The sequence below is a fragment of the Chrysemys picta genome, chromosome 9, assembly GCF_011386835.1.
Source record: "Chrysemys picta bellii isolate R12L10 chromosome 9, ASM1138683v2, whole genome shotgun sequence".
In the NCBI taxonomy this organism is placed as follows: Eukaryota; Metazoa; Chordata; order Testudines; family Emydidae; genus Chrysemys; species Chrysemys picta.
In genome coordinates, this window is record NC_088799.1 from 45,623,401 (window position 1) to 45,640,338 (window position 16,938).

General features: G+C 42.1%; 1 protein-coding gene across 7 annotated transcripts in view; it reads right to left on the bottom strand.

The window, feature by feature from the left end:
- ANKMY1 (ankyrin repeat and MYND domain containing 1) overlaps positions 1-16,938 on the bottom strand; it is a 64,707-nt gene that overhangs the window by 24,630 nt on the left and 23,139 nt on the right. For all 7 annotated transcript variants that reach the window (XM_005282480.5, XM_005282478.5, XM_065556060.1 and 4 more), the window contains 4 exons: positions 14,960-15,100; positions 8,522-8,674; positions 4,077-4,184; positions 1,182-1,313 (listed from right to left, as the gene is read on the bottom strand). In XM_005282480.5, coding sequence (XP_005282537.2) covers positions 1,182-1,313; positions 4,077-4,184; positions 8,522-8,674; positions 14,960-15,100 — 534 coding nt within the window. The remainder of the gene's footprint in view (positions 1-1,181; positions 1,314-4,076; positions 4,185-8,521; positions 8,675-14,959; positions 15,101-16,938) is intronic.

Sequence of the window (16,938 nt, forward strand, 5' to 3'; positions counted from 1 at the left end):
TCCCCACTTCTGTTCAGGCATCTATGGAAATACTTTTTCATTCTCATTGTTTATCTGTAATCCTCAATGTTACAATATAATTATTTCGGGCAGAACCCACAGTAAAATATATACATTTCCAGACATGCTGATCAGGGCTATACCAAGAATATGGCTTGCATTAGTCTCGTATGCAAGGGACTCAGGACAGCCCACAATTCATCTCCATTTTTATTGCCCACCATATCCTGTTTGTGATATGAAAACTAGTGGCTGTAAAAATGATTATGGTGTCAAACAATTATGATTGCAAGAGGGGCAGACATCAGAAAGGTGGAATTCCTGCTGGAGAACAAGGAATAAGAAATACAGTGAATGGTACACAGAATTCTACTTATGTAGTTTCAGATTTTTGTTGAGTTTCAAAAGTGTCAGCGAGGATGAGTCACTTCCCAAATTCTTGTTTATTTGGTTAGCTTCCCATTGTTTTCCCCCTCCACCTTAGGAAGCACAAAAAAACAATCATCAAAGAACAAAACTAACCTCCTTCCCTAAGGCCTTGTCTACATTAGGAATTTGCTCCAAGCAGTGATTTCCACCACTTGATTTTACCTCTGCTTGAACTGGCATAAGCTCAACTAGCGTAGATTGTAGCTGTCTTTCCCCAACTCTGGGATTGCACTGGCTATGCTTTTGGCTAGAACTGGGGAAAATCCCTGAGGTAGATAAGGCCTAACACTCTCCTGGACCTTGTCCACACTGAGAAAATGCATCCAGTCAACTAACATGATTTTAGTGACAGTGTTAAACACAATTTTCACCTTAGCATGACAAGGACAGCTGCATTTAAAAATATGATAGTTACTTGCAGTGAACCCTGGATGTGGGAGGGGACCCAAGGTTAACCACAATCACCTACCATATTTCAAACATGACTTGCCCCTCTATACAGTAGGCAAGTTACTCCATGCTAGTTAAAACATGTTAACATGTTTTCCAACTCAGTTCATTTTCCCAGCACAGAATCAGATACAGAAACAAAAGGAATTGGCAATTGAATCACTGAGTTACTAAGAAAAAAAACCTGCATCACTGAAGGTTACTAGGAGAGACAACTGAATCACACAGAAGAAACCGAATTCAAAACACCTGCTGAAAAAGTTAATTGGAAAACTAAAGTCAAAAACAACATGTTTTCTTACCAATAAAATCCTGTTTGCTATGGTCCTCTTCTGTTCATATGTAGTGTTGACAGCAGCACAAAGGGCACTACCTATACCATTGCTTAATGGAAGATTGGGGTCAGCTCCATACGCTAAGAGTTCCGTCACTGCCTGCAAACAGGCATAGATAAATATGAGAAATCAATGAATGATGATGAAATCAATGAATGATGACAGTTTTACAGCAAGACTATGAGATCCAAAATGTACAATAGCTGTATCGATACTTTACAGTGTTTAAAATAATATACCTGGAATGCACACTAGTATTTTTCAGTAACCTAAAGGCATAAAGTAATAACATCTAAATATTGGTCTATTAGAATAATTTTTGCACTTTCTTTGTATTGCATTTTTAGCACAATAAAAATCATAGATCCATACTGAACAGCCATGTGTCAACTGCTTCATCGTGTAGTGTTAAAAAAGTCATCTGCTGTTATGCTTTTCTAAAATACAAAGCCTGTGCACTACCAGAAAAACAGAACGTCACAGGCTCTACATTTGTGGCCTGTTGGGCCATTACTGCACCAGACAGATTCATAAAACTCCATGACTTAGATTTCAGATGTTTCAAACATGAGACTGAATTCTGTTATTTTCACCCAAACAGCAGCTGTTATTAGCCCAGAACAGAAGCTCTTCCTAAGCCAAAGGAGTCTAGCAGACCCCTTCTATTCAACTATTTTCTCTTTAGTGATCAGTGCAAGACTCCCACAAACCCATTCTCTGACAATCAAAGGTGTCTTGAGAAAAGCCTGGGTCAGACTCTCTGTCCATGGGCTTTGGTACACTGCATGGACTGAGAGACCAGGGATACTATACCTTGAGCTGAATGAGGCCAGTTAATCAAGCATGATTTTTGCTGAGTTCATGTTATCTATCACTTAGCACCTCCCTCTCTGTCTTCTAAGTGGTTATAAATACAGCTTTATCAATTGGCCTAGCAGTGTATTGTAATTAAACTTGTTGCTCCATAATTCCCTGGATCACCTGATTTCTTTTTATTTAAAGAGGGGAATTATGATAGATAATAAATAAAATAATAATATAAAATAATAATAAATGGTCCTTTGTGTCCACAAAGAGCTTCACCAATGTCAGTGGGGCTCCATGCAAGCACAGGAATCTGTTCACCCAAAGCCAACTGCATGACTGAGGCCTAGGTTAGTTCTTTTCTAATCTTCTGGGATCTCAGCTGTTCTCCTTGGATTCTCAAACAAACATACAGGTCCTTCATAAATCAGTGTCTCCAATGCTACTTTCCCTCCCTGAGAACTCAACTACATTGTACAGAGTAGTACTGCATTTGGATTTACATTTACTAGGCTAACAAGTAAAGAAAAACACTGCCCGCATGCAATGTGGGTGAGTGAATACTGCTATTATTAATGTATTCAGCACTGTAGATTAACCGGTTGTAAAGCACTGTGCACAATGTGCCAAAAAACTGGAGTCTAGATCCAAGAGCTATCTAGGTCATTACATGATCCTTACCACCACAGCATCATAGCTAACAATCTAGCACCAAGTGGACTCAGTACAATATTAGCCAAGACAATCATTACAGTATAAACAAGTGCTATATAGACAATATGTGGCCATTCTACTTGGAAATAGCTAAAGAATGCTAACAAAGTCAAATACTTTTCAGTAGTTTCCTTTGCATTGCTTTGTGCATTTAATTAAAAAAAAATTCAAGCCAGGCAAAGCAATCTTCTTCAGATGAGAATTTCCTACATTGTGCTTCAGGACTTACTTTAGCCCTTCTTATATTAAGAAAATCAAGAGATCTCTATAAGACAGTAAAACCCAAACTCATTCCTTTCATGAAGTTATTCAAAACTTTATATTAAAATCTAAAAACCTTCCCTTTTCGTTTTATTGCCACTAACAGTTTCTTTTATTAAGCAAGAAAATAAGGAGAAACAACCCCATCAGTGTACACCTCCTGGAGCAACTGTGGAATTTTTTAAGTATTGCCCTATTGTCTTTATTAAATGCAAAATTAATACACGTGCACTTTAAGGAGAGCAGATTTTAGTAGTACTAGTGCGATACTTACAAAATCACAATTAGACCTCCAGTGAATCTGCTAGACTGAATTCTGGAGGCACAAAAGTCCCACAGCATGGGCAATTATAATTGAATGTGTATTCTTAAAATCCCAGATTCAAACACACACTAATGAGAGCAAATGAGGAGGTGGGAGGATCCAGGTCAAGAGGAATCATCTTCTATACAGTGGCTGAAATGTTCTCTCTTAAGCAGTTCTTAAAAGTGCTTATTTCCAAGGCAATTAATGCCTGCATAGTGCATCTATATGGAAATTTTATAAAGGGCATGCTCAATACAACATTTTCAGATGTTAGTAGTTTTGATCATTTCAAACCAAACTGTTTTAAATAGGAACTACATTATTGGATCAGACCAGTGAGCCATCTATTCCAATGTCAAGTCTCTGATAGTGGCCAGCATTAGATGCGTCAGAAGGTACAAGTAGTAACTTGGTGGACAGTTACAGAATGTTTGTAGAGGAAGATTCTTCCTCATCCCATCAGTTAGTGCTTGACTTAAACCCAAAAGTATGATGGTTTATGTTCTTTGTAATATTTTCAGGGTATCCTACAGTGTAAGTGGATGTTCTCAAGATCCATATAGATGGATATTCCTTTTTGAATCCTGCTAACCTCTTAGCCACCAACCCATAAAGAGAAATCCCCATTTAATACAGTGGAAAACTCAGGTTATGGCCATAGGTTAGATACTTTCATTGGAAATAAACATGGGTCACTCCAACAAACAAGCCAGGGAAGGAACCAAAGCAAAAATTAATCAAGTAAATAAAGAAAAAAGGAATTAAATGATGCTCACCAAGTCATTCCCACTGGCAATTGCCAGGGAAAGGGGTGAATGGCCACTCCACAAGGTGTTAGGATTTGCCTTATGAGTTAAGAGGAGGTGGACAACATCTCTGACATGCTGGGGGGGGGGGGGGGGAAAGGTAGAATTAGATCATAAAAAAAGAAAATCAAGACATTAAGCTTATGAAAAACAACAGCATTAAACACCTGCTATAAACACATACACATATTACCGTCAGGGTATACCCCCCCCCCCAAATCTGAACTCTGGGGTATAGATGTCGGGGCCCACATGAAAGACCCTCTTAGTTTATCTTCTACCAGTTTAGGTTAAAACTCTTCCAATGCACAGTTTTCTGCCTTGGACAGATATCACTGCCACCACCAAGTGATTTTCACAAATATTCAGGGAAGGGTCACTTGGAATCCCTATCCCCTCAAAATATCCCCCCAAGCCTCTTCACCCCCTTTCCTGGGGAGGCTTGAAAATAAAATACCAACCAGTTGCCTTAGCAATGTGAGCACAGACCAACCCCTTGTCTAAGGACTTTGGAATCAAAGGATTCTTTTAAAAAAGGTCAACTTTATTAGAAAAAAGCAACAGAGGGTCCTGTGGCACCTTTAAGACTAACAGAAGTATTGCGAGCATAAGCTTTCGTGGGTAAGAACCAAAAAAACATCTGAAAACTCAGGCTTTAGGGATTAAACACCAAAAATAACTTTCTTGGGGTTCAGCTTAAAAGTTACAAGCAAAACAAAAGTACCTGGGGTTAGCACAGAGTAATCCACACACCAAAACAACCAAAAAGTTTCCTAATCACATCTGTCTGAACTTTTCCTGTGCTACTTACATATCTGGGGTTCCAAATGAGGAGCTTCTAGGTATGATGCTGATGATTTCCCATACCTGACTTAAAGCTTACAGCTTGTTGCTGCCTTCCCTTCTCTCCAAACCACAAGACAAAGAATCCCTCCCCCCCCCCCCACACAGCAATTTTTCCAATTTGAAAGGGTACAGCCTCCCTATTGGTTCCCTGGTCAGGTGCCAACTCAGGTTAAGCTTCTTTTAACCCTTTACAGTTAAGGCAATTAGGGTACAGCTGCTAAGGAGGATTCTATAGCTACTGACTGGCTGGGTGTCCATAAAAGGGAGCTACCCCCCTCATTTATCACAATTACATAGAAAAAAAACATTGAAAAAAGAACATTATTAAGGTTGCTTCTTTAACCCTCAAAAGTTGGGAATTGCCAAAATTAAGGTTGTGTGTGCAACCTTAACTGGGCCCCCTTGTGCATACACATTAAAATTCAGTCTTTATTTATATGACCATATACTATTTTTATCATAGGATCCCAGCCTCATTCAGTGCACATGATGGACACGTGGTAGAGATGAATTAGGGTTATGTAGTGAAGGAGACTGTTGTCTGTAAGACCCCTGCCTCTTTTGTTGCAGAAATTGGAAGGTGTGTAGTGAAGGAGGCAGAGGATTGCAAGAAGAGAGAGAAGGGTCTCAAAATTAAGGCAGCTGAATGCTGCCCTGGAGAACTTGATTCTACCCGTCTCTGCCACAAGGTTCCTATGTGATGCTGGGTAAGTGATGTAACCCTAACTTTTCACAGGTGGTCACTAAGTGAGTATTCTTCATTCTTCAGTGCCTGACTTGAGAGCGTGGGGTCTATTTGCAGAAGCTGAGCACTCAAAGCTGCAAATGGAAGTCAACAAATGGAGCTGTCCTTTCCACATAGGGAGTGCTGTATAAACCTAAGTGCTCTGAGAAATCAGGTTCTAGTCATCTCAAATTGGGCACCCAAAATTAATGGATACTTTTGACTTTAATCTCTCTGGTGCCTCAGTTCCCCATTTCTAAAATGGGGATAATACCCCTCATTTCACAGGGGTGTTGTGAAACTAACTTCATTAATGTTTGTGAAGCACTCAAATATTATAGTGATAAGCGCCACAGAAAATCCCATGAGGAAATTAATACTTCAGTCATCACAGCGGGGTTTGAAGACTGTACACTAAGTAAGGCCTGGAGCCATAGACTGAATGAGGAGAAAAAGTACTGAATAGCAACTCGCTAAGTAAATATTGTCCATTCTGTACACTCAATGAAGGAGGGGTCCTGTGGAAAAAACAGAATGTGATCGTGTAATTAAAGACTGGTTGCACAGGCAACCTTAATCCAGGTCTTTCCTAACTTTTGAGTGCTTGAGAATGCAACATTAATAATGGCATTTTAATTATCTTCTGTGTGTGTAATTCCCTAGCTTTTTAATAAAGCACAATGGTAACAGAAATTCTGTCCTGTGGCTGCAGAGGGACCCCCACATGCATCAGCAGCAAAGTTGGAGCCGTTAGATCCACCACACACACCACTGCCACTTGAGCTAATGGAGTAACTACTGATAGCAGCAGGAAATTGTAATCCTCTATGTGGACCAGCACTACACGAGCATGGGACACTTTACAAGTGGGTTTCCTAAATATTTGGTGAGGTTCAGGGATCTTGGTTCCATCCCGGGCTCCAGAGGGCAGTGTGCTCTCTAGTGGGCATAGGCCCTTCTGCCCATTCCCACCAAGCATGACCCTTTCTGCCCCATCCCCTCCAACCTGTCCCCATCCTGTCTCTTTGCCCCAGTATTCTCATTCCAGTCCCAGACTCCTTCCCCAGCAAGTCTTAGTCTCACTGTTCTGATCTCCCTGACCCAGTCTTCCCTTCATTTCTTGCACAGCATTCTCAGTTCTCCCCTCAATGCCCAGGCGCCTCATTTCACCTGTTTCTCCCCACTCCCCCGGTCTCTAGGCACTCCCAGTCAAATTTCTAAGAATGGGATGGCTAGAGCTTTTCAAAGAAAAACATCGCCAGAATTTTTTAACATGGGCAAAACCCACTTATTTTTCCCTAGCCTCATTCTCAGAAAAACATGAAGCATTTTGGCTGAAATAGTCACTCAGCATGGAAAATTTCAGCATAAATAGTGAAAGTATGGCAAAGTTATAAGCATCTTAAGACAGGGTCTTATGATGGGAAATGTTGGGCAACCTTAGTAAAAGGCAGTGCTACCAGCCCCACCTGCAAAATAGATACACACACAAGCACACACATATACACGAAAAAACCTAACAGCCCCCAAATTCAATCACAGTTTCCAGAATAGTTCCCCACGCAGCCAAGAATTTATAACCTATACCAAGGAATCTCGCGCTACAATATAAATCCTTGAATGCAGGAGTTGACAGTGTAAATGCAAAAGGGAGCTCTACAATAGAGGTTAGTTATACAAGAATGGTAACTTTTAAATACTCAAAAGCTTCAAAACAACTTTCGGAAAAAAACAGATTGAAATTCCTGGAAACTAAGATCTACAGTAATTAAAATTCTTAATTAGGTATGATTTTGAGAGAGGATTGAGAGGTAAGGTTAGCTTATTGACTTTTTATTTGTATGTAAAAGCAACCATAAAAAACCTGCCAGGTAAGAAATGCATGTCAGCAAAGCAATCAGCTCCTGAAAGGACATAATGTATTGAACGTAAGACATCCTGGCATAGTAAATGGGACTTTTTCACATTTGCTAAATTGCATAGGGCCAGTCATCAAATGTAATTAAGAGGAAGATAATAGAAACCTTACACCATTTCTACTTAGAGTCTGCTTTAAGGCAAGGCATTAAAAAGAGGTCGAAAGTCAAAGAATGAAGCTACGCAAAGAATCCCAATATGTAGAACCACAAGATCAAAGCAGCAGGACAGAATATCAGAGGAAGAAAACGGGATATAGTAAGTGACAATGGCTTGATTTTTGGGGAAGGCAGGATTGAGGGGGGGTGTTAATTAAAAACTTGTTTACTGTATTGAAGCTCTCATAAATTTTAGTGCTAGACAGACCAAAAAAATAAACCAAGCAGAGTTTAAAAGACCCTCAGTCAATCTACCAGGCTAAACACTGCCATTGATTCAAGTCACGTCTACAAGCACCTCACACAAAACAAGTATTAAAATAACGTCTCTCCCTCAAAGTGTTCACAATGCGGAATTTGGCCATGACGGAAGGAAAAGAACAAACAAAAAGGGGCTGGGTCAGGAAGGGCAGTTCTATAAACCACATGGTACAGTAGTTCAGTTAGAGCACGTATGCATCATAATAGAGGGGTTTCAACTTACTCGTTTAGTTCATTTCTTGTTGGGCCACCAGAGCAGCTGGTAGTTGGCCACCCATAGCTAAAATCCCCAGAGCAGCCAAGATCACACAAACTAACGGATCAGACCCTTCCCATAAAAGAGATGAGAGTTTTATTTCTTACATAGAAGCCACATGAAATCAGATCCTACTGAGGATTCCCCAGGAAGGTACGATATGTCATTTGAGGACTGGGAATTATGTGTATTCTACAGGAGCAAAACCACAACCTAGAGGAGGGACATTCCTACAGTTCCATTGTGCTCCTACCTTGGGGTTATCCTCTCTCTCACAGGCAATATGCAAAGGAGTCCTCCCACCTTCCTCTGGGACAATACCAGAAGATGAGTAGTATTCGCTAGGAGGTCCAGTTTCATTATTAAGTTTCATGGCAATAATAACTGGTGATTCGGCAGGCTCATTCTGAATGTAAAGGTCAGAAGAAACAGATACACACAATTTCAGTATTGCTTAGAGATAAGCTAATAGAAAATACATTGGTCCAGGAATCCACTGGTCTGGACATTATCTACTAGTCTGGATTTGCTCATTACACCACAGTAGACACAACATAAGCACTCCCCCCATCCTTCCCATTTCCTTCTTTAGATTCAGGCTCCATCTGCTGGACTGCTGTAGCACTGCATCCTGAAAAACATAAAACCCACTAGGAGTCTGGTGGCACCTTAAAGACTAACAGATTTATTTGGGCATAAGCTTTCGTGAGTAAAAACCTCACTTCTTCGGATGCATAGAGTGAAAGCTACAGATGCAGGCATTATATACTGACACATAGAGAGCAGGGAATTACTTCACAAGTGGAGAACCAGTGTTGACAGGGCCAATTCAATCAGGGTGGATGTAGTCCACTCCCAATAATAGATGAGGAGGTGTCAATTCCAGGAGAGGAAAAGCTGCTTCTGTAGTGAGCCAGCCACTCCCAATCCCTATTCAAACCCAGATTAATGGTGTTGAATTTGCAAATGAATTTTAGTTCTGCTGTTTCTCTTTGAAGTCTGTTTCTGAAGTTTTTTTGTTCAATGACAGTGACTTTTAAATCTGTAATAGAATGACCAGGGAGATTGAAGTGTTCACTTACTGGCTTGTGTATGTTACCATTCCTGATGTCCGATTTGTGTCCATTTATTCTTTTGCGGAGGGACTGTCCGGTTTGGCCAATGTACATGGCAGAGGGGCATTGCTGGCACATGATGGCATATATGACATTAGTGGATGTGCAGGTGAATGAGCCCCTGATGGTGTGGCTGATGTGGTTGGGTCCTCTGATGCTGTTGCCAGAGTAGATATGGGGACAGAGTAGGCAACGAGGTTTGCTACAGGGATAGGTTCCTGGGTTGGTGTTTCTGTGGTGTGGTGTGTAGTTGCTGGTGAGTATTTGCTTCAGGTTGGGGGGTTGTCTGTAAGCGAGGACTGGCCTGCCTCCCAAGGTCTGTGAGAGTGAGGGATCATTTTCCAGGATAGGTTGTAGATCGTGGATAATGCGCTGGAGAGGTTTTAGCTGGGGGCTGTATGTGATGGCCAGTGGTGTTCTGTTATTGTCCTTGTTGGGCCTGTCCTGTAGTAGGTGATTTCTGGGTACCCGTCTTGCTCTGTCAATCTGTTTCCTCACTTCCCCAGGTGGGTATTGTAGTTTTACGAACGCTTGATAAAGATCTTGTAGGTGTTTGTCTCTGTCTGAGGGGTTGGAGCAAATTCGGTTGTATCTTAGGGCTTGGCTGTAGACAATGGATCGTATGATGTGTCTTGGATGGAAGCTGGAGGCATGTAGGTACGTATAGCGGTCAGTAGGTTTCCGGTATAGGATGGTGTTTATGTGACCATCACTTATTTGTACTGTAGTGTCCAGGAAGTACAAATAAGTACAAATAAGTGATGGTCACATAAACACCACCCTATACCGGAAACCTACTGACCGCTATACGTACCTACATGCCTCCAGCTTCCATCCAAGACACATCATACGATCCATTGTCTACAGCCAAGCCCTAAGATACAACCGAATTTGCTCCAACCCCTCAGACAGAGACAAACACCTACAAGATCTTTATCAAGCGTTCGTAAAACTACAATACCCACCTGGGGAAGTGAGGAAACAGATTGACAGAGCAAGACGGGTACCCAGAAATCACCTACTACAGGACAGGCCCAACAAGGACAATAACAGAACACCACTGGCCATCACATACAGCCCCCAGCTAAAACCTCTCCAGCGCATTATCCACGATCTACAACCTATCCTGGAAAATGATCCCTCACTCTCACAGACCTTGGGAGGCAGGCCAGTCCTCGCTTACAGACAACCCCCCAACCTGAAGCAAATACTCACCAGCAACTACACACCACACCACAGAAACACCAACCCAGGAACCTATCCCTGTAGCAAACCTCGTTGCCTACTCTGTCCCCATATCTACTCTGGCAACAGCATCAGAGGACCCAACCACATCAGCCACACCATCAGGGGCTCATTCACCTGCACATCCACTAATGTCATATATGCCATCATGTGCCAGCAATGCCCCTCTGCCATGTACATTGGCCAAACCGGACAGTCCCTCCGCAAAAGAATAAATGGACACAAATCGGACATCAGGAATGGTAACATACACAAGCCAGTAAGTGAACACTTCAATCTCCCTGGTCATTCTATTACAGATTTAAAAGTCACTGTCATTGAACAAAAAAACTTCAGAAACAGACTTCAAAGAGAAACAGCAGAACTAAAATTCATTTGCAAATTCAACACCATTAATCTGGGCTTGAATAGGGATTGGGAGTGGCTGGCTCACTACAGAAGCAGCTTTTCCTCTCCTGGAATTGACACCTCCTCATCTATTATTGGGAGTGGACTACATCCACCCTGATTGAATTGGCCCTGTCAACACTGGTTCTCCACTTGTGAAGTAACTCCCTGCTCTCCATGTGTCAGTATATAATGCCTGCATCTGTAACTTTCACTCTATGCATACGAAGAAGTGAGGTTTTTACCCACGAAAGCTTATGCCCAAATAAATCTGTTAGTCTTTAAGGTGCCACCAGACTCCTTGTTGTTTTTGTAGATACAGACTAACACGGCTACCCCCTGATACATAAAACCCACTGTAGGCCAAGTAGCATTAAGATACCTTTCATTCTAACAACTACAAACATTGATACACATAGCGGAGAAAACTAACACAAGTAATACAACTGACACTTGTATTACTAACCCTGAGAGTAGAGAATTGAAACTTTAGATAACTCAGGCGTAATCCTTTATGAAAGCCACTCATGAGAAATCAGTGGTCTCTGGCAGACATTTGGAGCACAGCTAAACTGAGATCTACTTCCTAAGTGAATAAATTCTCCCAGTGCTTTTGTACACACTGCTTATGGAAGCTTGAGATTTTAATAGAAGGTTAACTGGTTCCTGACAGTATCCATGTTGCTGGTAACTTAGACTCTACGGTTCCAGGCTATAAAACCAGTGTGTGAAGTTCAGGGTGACTGAAGGGGTCCAGCTGCAGCAGAGTGCTGGAAAAACTGGATGCTTCCAAGGTTTGTAGACTATCATCGCTATGAGCCAAGGGAACTGCAGTCTGGTTAGAATTACAAATGTTCTGTCTAGTCCTATTTCCCTCAAACCATTTTGGCAATTAGAGGAGATGGGGAAGCTTTACATGAGTACATCTGCTCACAGGTATAGGTATTTTCTGAGCTCATGGATGCCATTGACAAGAATAAAATAATGGTACCTTCTTGCTTTCAAATTGCAAAAAAATCTAGATATGTGTCAACCAAGCCACACAACCATGGCCTAGGCATACGTTGCTCTAGTAGACAGGTCCTGCTTCCACAGGAGTGAAGAAATTCTGGTGGCCTTAAGGTACAGAGCTGTGCCCAATGCTCCTACTTGCCGGTGTGCATATATCACCACTGTCCATTTGACCTCTCCATGTGGAATATGAAGATGCTGCTGGGAAATGTTTGAAGAAGGACTTCAGTGACAATACCATCAGCTTTGGAGGCACTGTCAGTACTCAGTTTTTGTCCTCTGGTCAGGAAGAAGAATGGATGGATTTAGGGGTGCTGCATTGCACTGGGTTTGTATGTGCTCAATGCTACTATGAGTAAATACTGCAGACACTTGGAGGCAAGCAGCTGAGTAGAAGGATTAAACCTGTAATTTTAGAAGTGAGAATAATGGGAGTGTTACCAGTTGAGGTATCTTAAAAAAATCAGCTCAGAGATTAATAAATGCAAAGATGATACAAGGTGTTTTTTGTATTTTTGGTTAATTAGAAATCAGGTTAGCACAGGTTACTGGACTAGTAGAAAGGAGTTTCCTTTAAGTAAGTTTTCAGCAGCAAGTCATCCAGGTAACACTGGTGTGAATGTACTCTTTCTTCATCTGGCCTATCAAGATCATATCAGAGTGGAGAGCATTATAGGATGATATTCCAAATCACATAGACATGAATGGACAACTGCTTCCTCTTAACTGGACAGGAAAATGGTGGCAACCACATCTCATGGGGAAGGATAAGATTCTTGAAATCTACTAAGAACAATGTGGAATATTTTCTCTTCCAAATCTCCATTCCGTTACAGATATAGACTGAACAAGGATAGAATCTACCCATCTTCTATGGACTGTCAGCAACCCAAGAAGACACATGGATCAGGTTCCAGAGATGGCACTGGGATTATGGCTCCTGTGATACAAGGAATTTATTTCTTTGTTTTTACTATAACTTCAGTAACTGAGAGGCTAGAAGGAAAAGAAGCAAATTCTCTAAGGTGCTCCTTTTTGTCCTATAGTTAGAATGCTCCTGTCTAGATGGATTTCCCAAAGGAGAAGGGGAAATGTTCAGGTTTCTACTTGCTCTTAAGGATTTCTAAACCAACAAAAATAAACTGTGTTGAGCCTCTGTCCTGCAGAGTTGAAAGAATACTTCCCAACTCCAAAAGAACAAAATAGCCAGACTGACTAACAGCCCTGGCAAGCTGGTGGTATGAACTCACAGGCCCGTATCTTCTGTATTGCTCTGTGGAGAACTACCAGTAGGCCCATTAAGGTAGCAGGAGAAATCCGGTCACTGCAAAGCATACGAAGAGGAACCAGAAAGGGGAGAATTTAAGCTTGCTTTCTCTGCAGCTCCCAGCTATTGGATGGTCTGCGGGCACACAGAGGATGGCAGGAGGGGATAGGCCAGTGGTTCTCAACTGGGATACATATACCCCTGGGGGTACACAGAGGTCTTCCAGGGGCTACATTAACTCATCTAGACATTTGCCTACTCTTACAACAGGCTACATAAAAAGCACAGGCAAATTCAGTACAAACTAAAATTTCATGCAGACAATGACTTGTTTATACTGCTCTATATACGGAAATGTAAGTACAATATTTATATTCTAATTGATTTATAATTATATGGTAAAAATGGGAAAGTCAGCAATTTTTCAGTAATAGTGTGGCTGTGATACTTCATATTTTTATGTCTGATTTTGTAAGCAAGTAGTTTTTAAGTGAGGTGAAACTTGGGGGTATGCAAGACAAATCAGACTCCTGAAAGGGGTACAGTAGTCTGGAAAGGTTAAGGGCCACTGGGATGGGCCACTCTTCTGCATTGCTGAGAGAAGCCAGTAGAAGATGCGTCAGAATGGCAGGCTGGGGTAGCCTGCACCGACACACCCACATGGTGGCAGTTTGTCCACTGAGACAGACAGCTGGCAGTATGAGCAAGTTCACTTGCTGCATTGCTGAGGAAAGCCAGAGCAAGGTGTGCTGAAATATTGGTCTGGGCTAGGCCGCTGGGGCGCAAATTCAGGAGTCAAAGGGAATGGATATTCAGCGCATAGGGTGCTCAGGATGACCTAACAGGAAGGTCAATGGATTCCCAATTACTGGAACTTAAAATAAATTTAAGTTGTCAACAATTTGAGAAAGAAACCCCCACATACCCTAAAGCACTCTGCTGTGGACAGCTGTACATCTTAAGCCTCGTTTCAACTAGAAAAGCTTTGCCAGTAAACTTTCCTAGTACTCATACCAGCAAAAGAGTGCTTCTGCTAGCCTAGCGTATAATGTTTCCCTGAATGAAATAAGCTGAACCATCAAAAGCACATTTTTGCCGATATTAACAAATCCACACTAGGGCTTCCACCTGTATAAAAATGTTGTTCAAAAACAAAATCACACCCCTAACCAACACTGATATACTGGCAAAAGCTTCTAGTGTAGCTCTGACCTAATGCTGCTCTGGGGTAAGAGTACAGTGCTGCAGGGGTCCAGCAGGAGTCTGGATTCAAGAGGAAGGAAGAAACAATTAAGCTGCCTCCGTAGTGCTGGAACAAGCAGATTCAGCCCACAAAGATGTTTCTTTCTGAGGAATAGTGATTATAGGCTCAATACTACAGTTGTACTTCACCTACATCTATTCAATTGTATGTAGCAGACTTCTAGCCTGTGCCTAACATGCATCAGGATTCTACAATAGTGTCTGGTACCTCAAATCATAAATAAGTGTTGTTGTAACCCTCTATGTATGTCAGTGATATGCCAGGCTTTTTCAGAGGAAGTGCAATTATTCCAACAGTGTACAGAGGTTTCAATCTAACAAGCAGGCAACCAATTCCCTGCTCTGGTCTCCCATAGCCCACACCAAAACAGTTGGAAGAGGATGGAGTAATGATGCAGCATACCCAGTCTGGTGCATATACATCATCTTCGTCTCTTGCCCTTGCATCAGGATCTGTAGCTGAATGAAGGATTAATTCCGTTATCTTGACCCCTTCTTCACCAGGAATGGCTACAGCAATATGAAGAGGCATTAAACCTCCCAGCTGAAAAATAAATGTGGCATTAAGACTCTTTTATCTATCACAAGTAACTTCTAAAAACTAAGGTACTGGATATTTTTCCAATATCAACCCTCAGGCCCCATCTATGTTAGCCTAGAAATAGAATTAAAGGATTGTGTTTATGGTCAGTTTAAATGCTATTTGGCTTAATACTCCCCAATGTCCATTTCACCCTAAACCCACTGCGATCACAAATATTCCTGGCATGACAGTCACAGGCAATGCCCAGCCAAAACAGAATATGATACAGCATTAAAACCACTTTTACATCACTAGTTTGCACCAATATAAGATGCAAAAGGGAAGAGAGCCTATTTCTGGCCCCTGACTCATAAGCCAGCACACACTGATGGGTCACATGCATTGTCTTGTGAAACATTGTTTGGAAGTCTGCTGAACAATCCCAGCTTGGTGTCAGGTTCCATAAACACAGCAACCTCAACACCTGCTGGTGCTACTCCTGCTGGGACTCTATTCTGAATCATTTAAGTTCTCTTGGACTGAGTCTATTATGGACTTCCAGGAAGCAATGGAGAAAGCCAGGAGAGCCTTCAGGCCCTCTGTCTGACACCTGTGAGTAAATCTCACAGCACAACCAGACAAGACAAGCATGGCTGTTGAATCCTGAGACAGTCTGCTGGGCTGCTGCTTCTTCAGACCCTCAGGGTACTGGTGTCAGGGCAGAGAGGTATCCAAAAACCCCAGCAGGAGCTACAGGGCAGGCTTCAAAACTGGAAATAATGATACTGACCTCCTATGTAAAGTGCTTTGAAACCTACAAAAGAAAAGCACTACATAAAAGAGTTAGCTATTATTACACTATTATCCACAGACTCCAAACAAAATAAGATGGAGCTTTAAAACGGAAGTACTGACAGCTAATGCACTAGGAGGCAAAACAGGACACTCTGTAGTGAAGTGTATATTTGAGGTGAAATGAGATAATGATGTCCAGGTAGCGCCTGTCAAGCTAAAAAGCCAGGGGAACTTCTTCACTGACTACAGTCAGAAAGTGATAGGAAGATGGAATATAAAGGGGGCAGCCACATTTCAGTGCAGGAGTTAGTGTAAGATGCCTTCTGCTGAAACAGTTGGTATGTAACTTTGATCCTGGGGAGTTCCCATCAGAGCCATATGCAGGCACAATCACCAAGTGCAGAGATTTAGCACGAACTGTATTTTTAGAGAACAGACTATGAATGCACGGCATGCTGACCACTCAAGAGTCATTTCCCAAGTATAGAGAAATGCTAAAACTAAAAGCAGAATAAATATTGGGAAATAAAGTTGACTTTTGAAATACTCTCAGCTTTAGTACCATGGGTAAGCATTATGTCAGCAGGGAAACACACACATAGAACTAGACTTTCGCTAGAGTAAGGACATTATTTTTTAAAAAGCTAAATGATTTTAATAGGATAGTTTCTTTGAATTACTCCTTTGGAATTGCAAATCTGAATCAGGCAGTCGAACTGTCATTAGAATTATGACACTTTACACGTGGGCATTAAAGTTGTATCACTGATCACTCTAGAACAGAGGTGGGAAAACTACGGCCCGCAGGCCGGATCTGGTCTGTCAGAGCTTTGGATCCGGTCCGCGGGATTGCCCCGCATGGCGCCGTGGGCCCTGCGCCGCTCTCAGAAGTGGCCGGCACCATATCCCTGCAGCCCCCGGGCGGGGGGGGGGGCAGAGGGCTCCGTGCGTTGCCCTTGCCTCTAGGCCCCGCCTCCCACAGCTCCCATTGGTCGGGAACAGAGAACCGCGGCCAATGGGATCTTCGGGGGAGGTACCTGGAGGCACAGCAAGGGCGGCACACA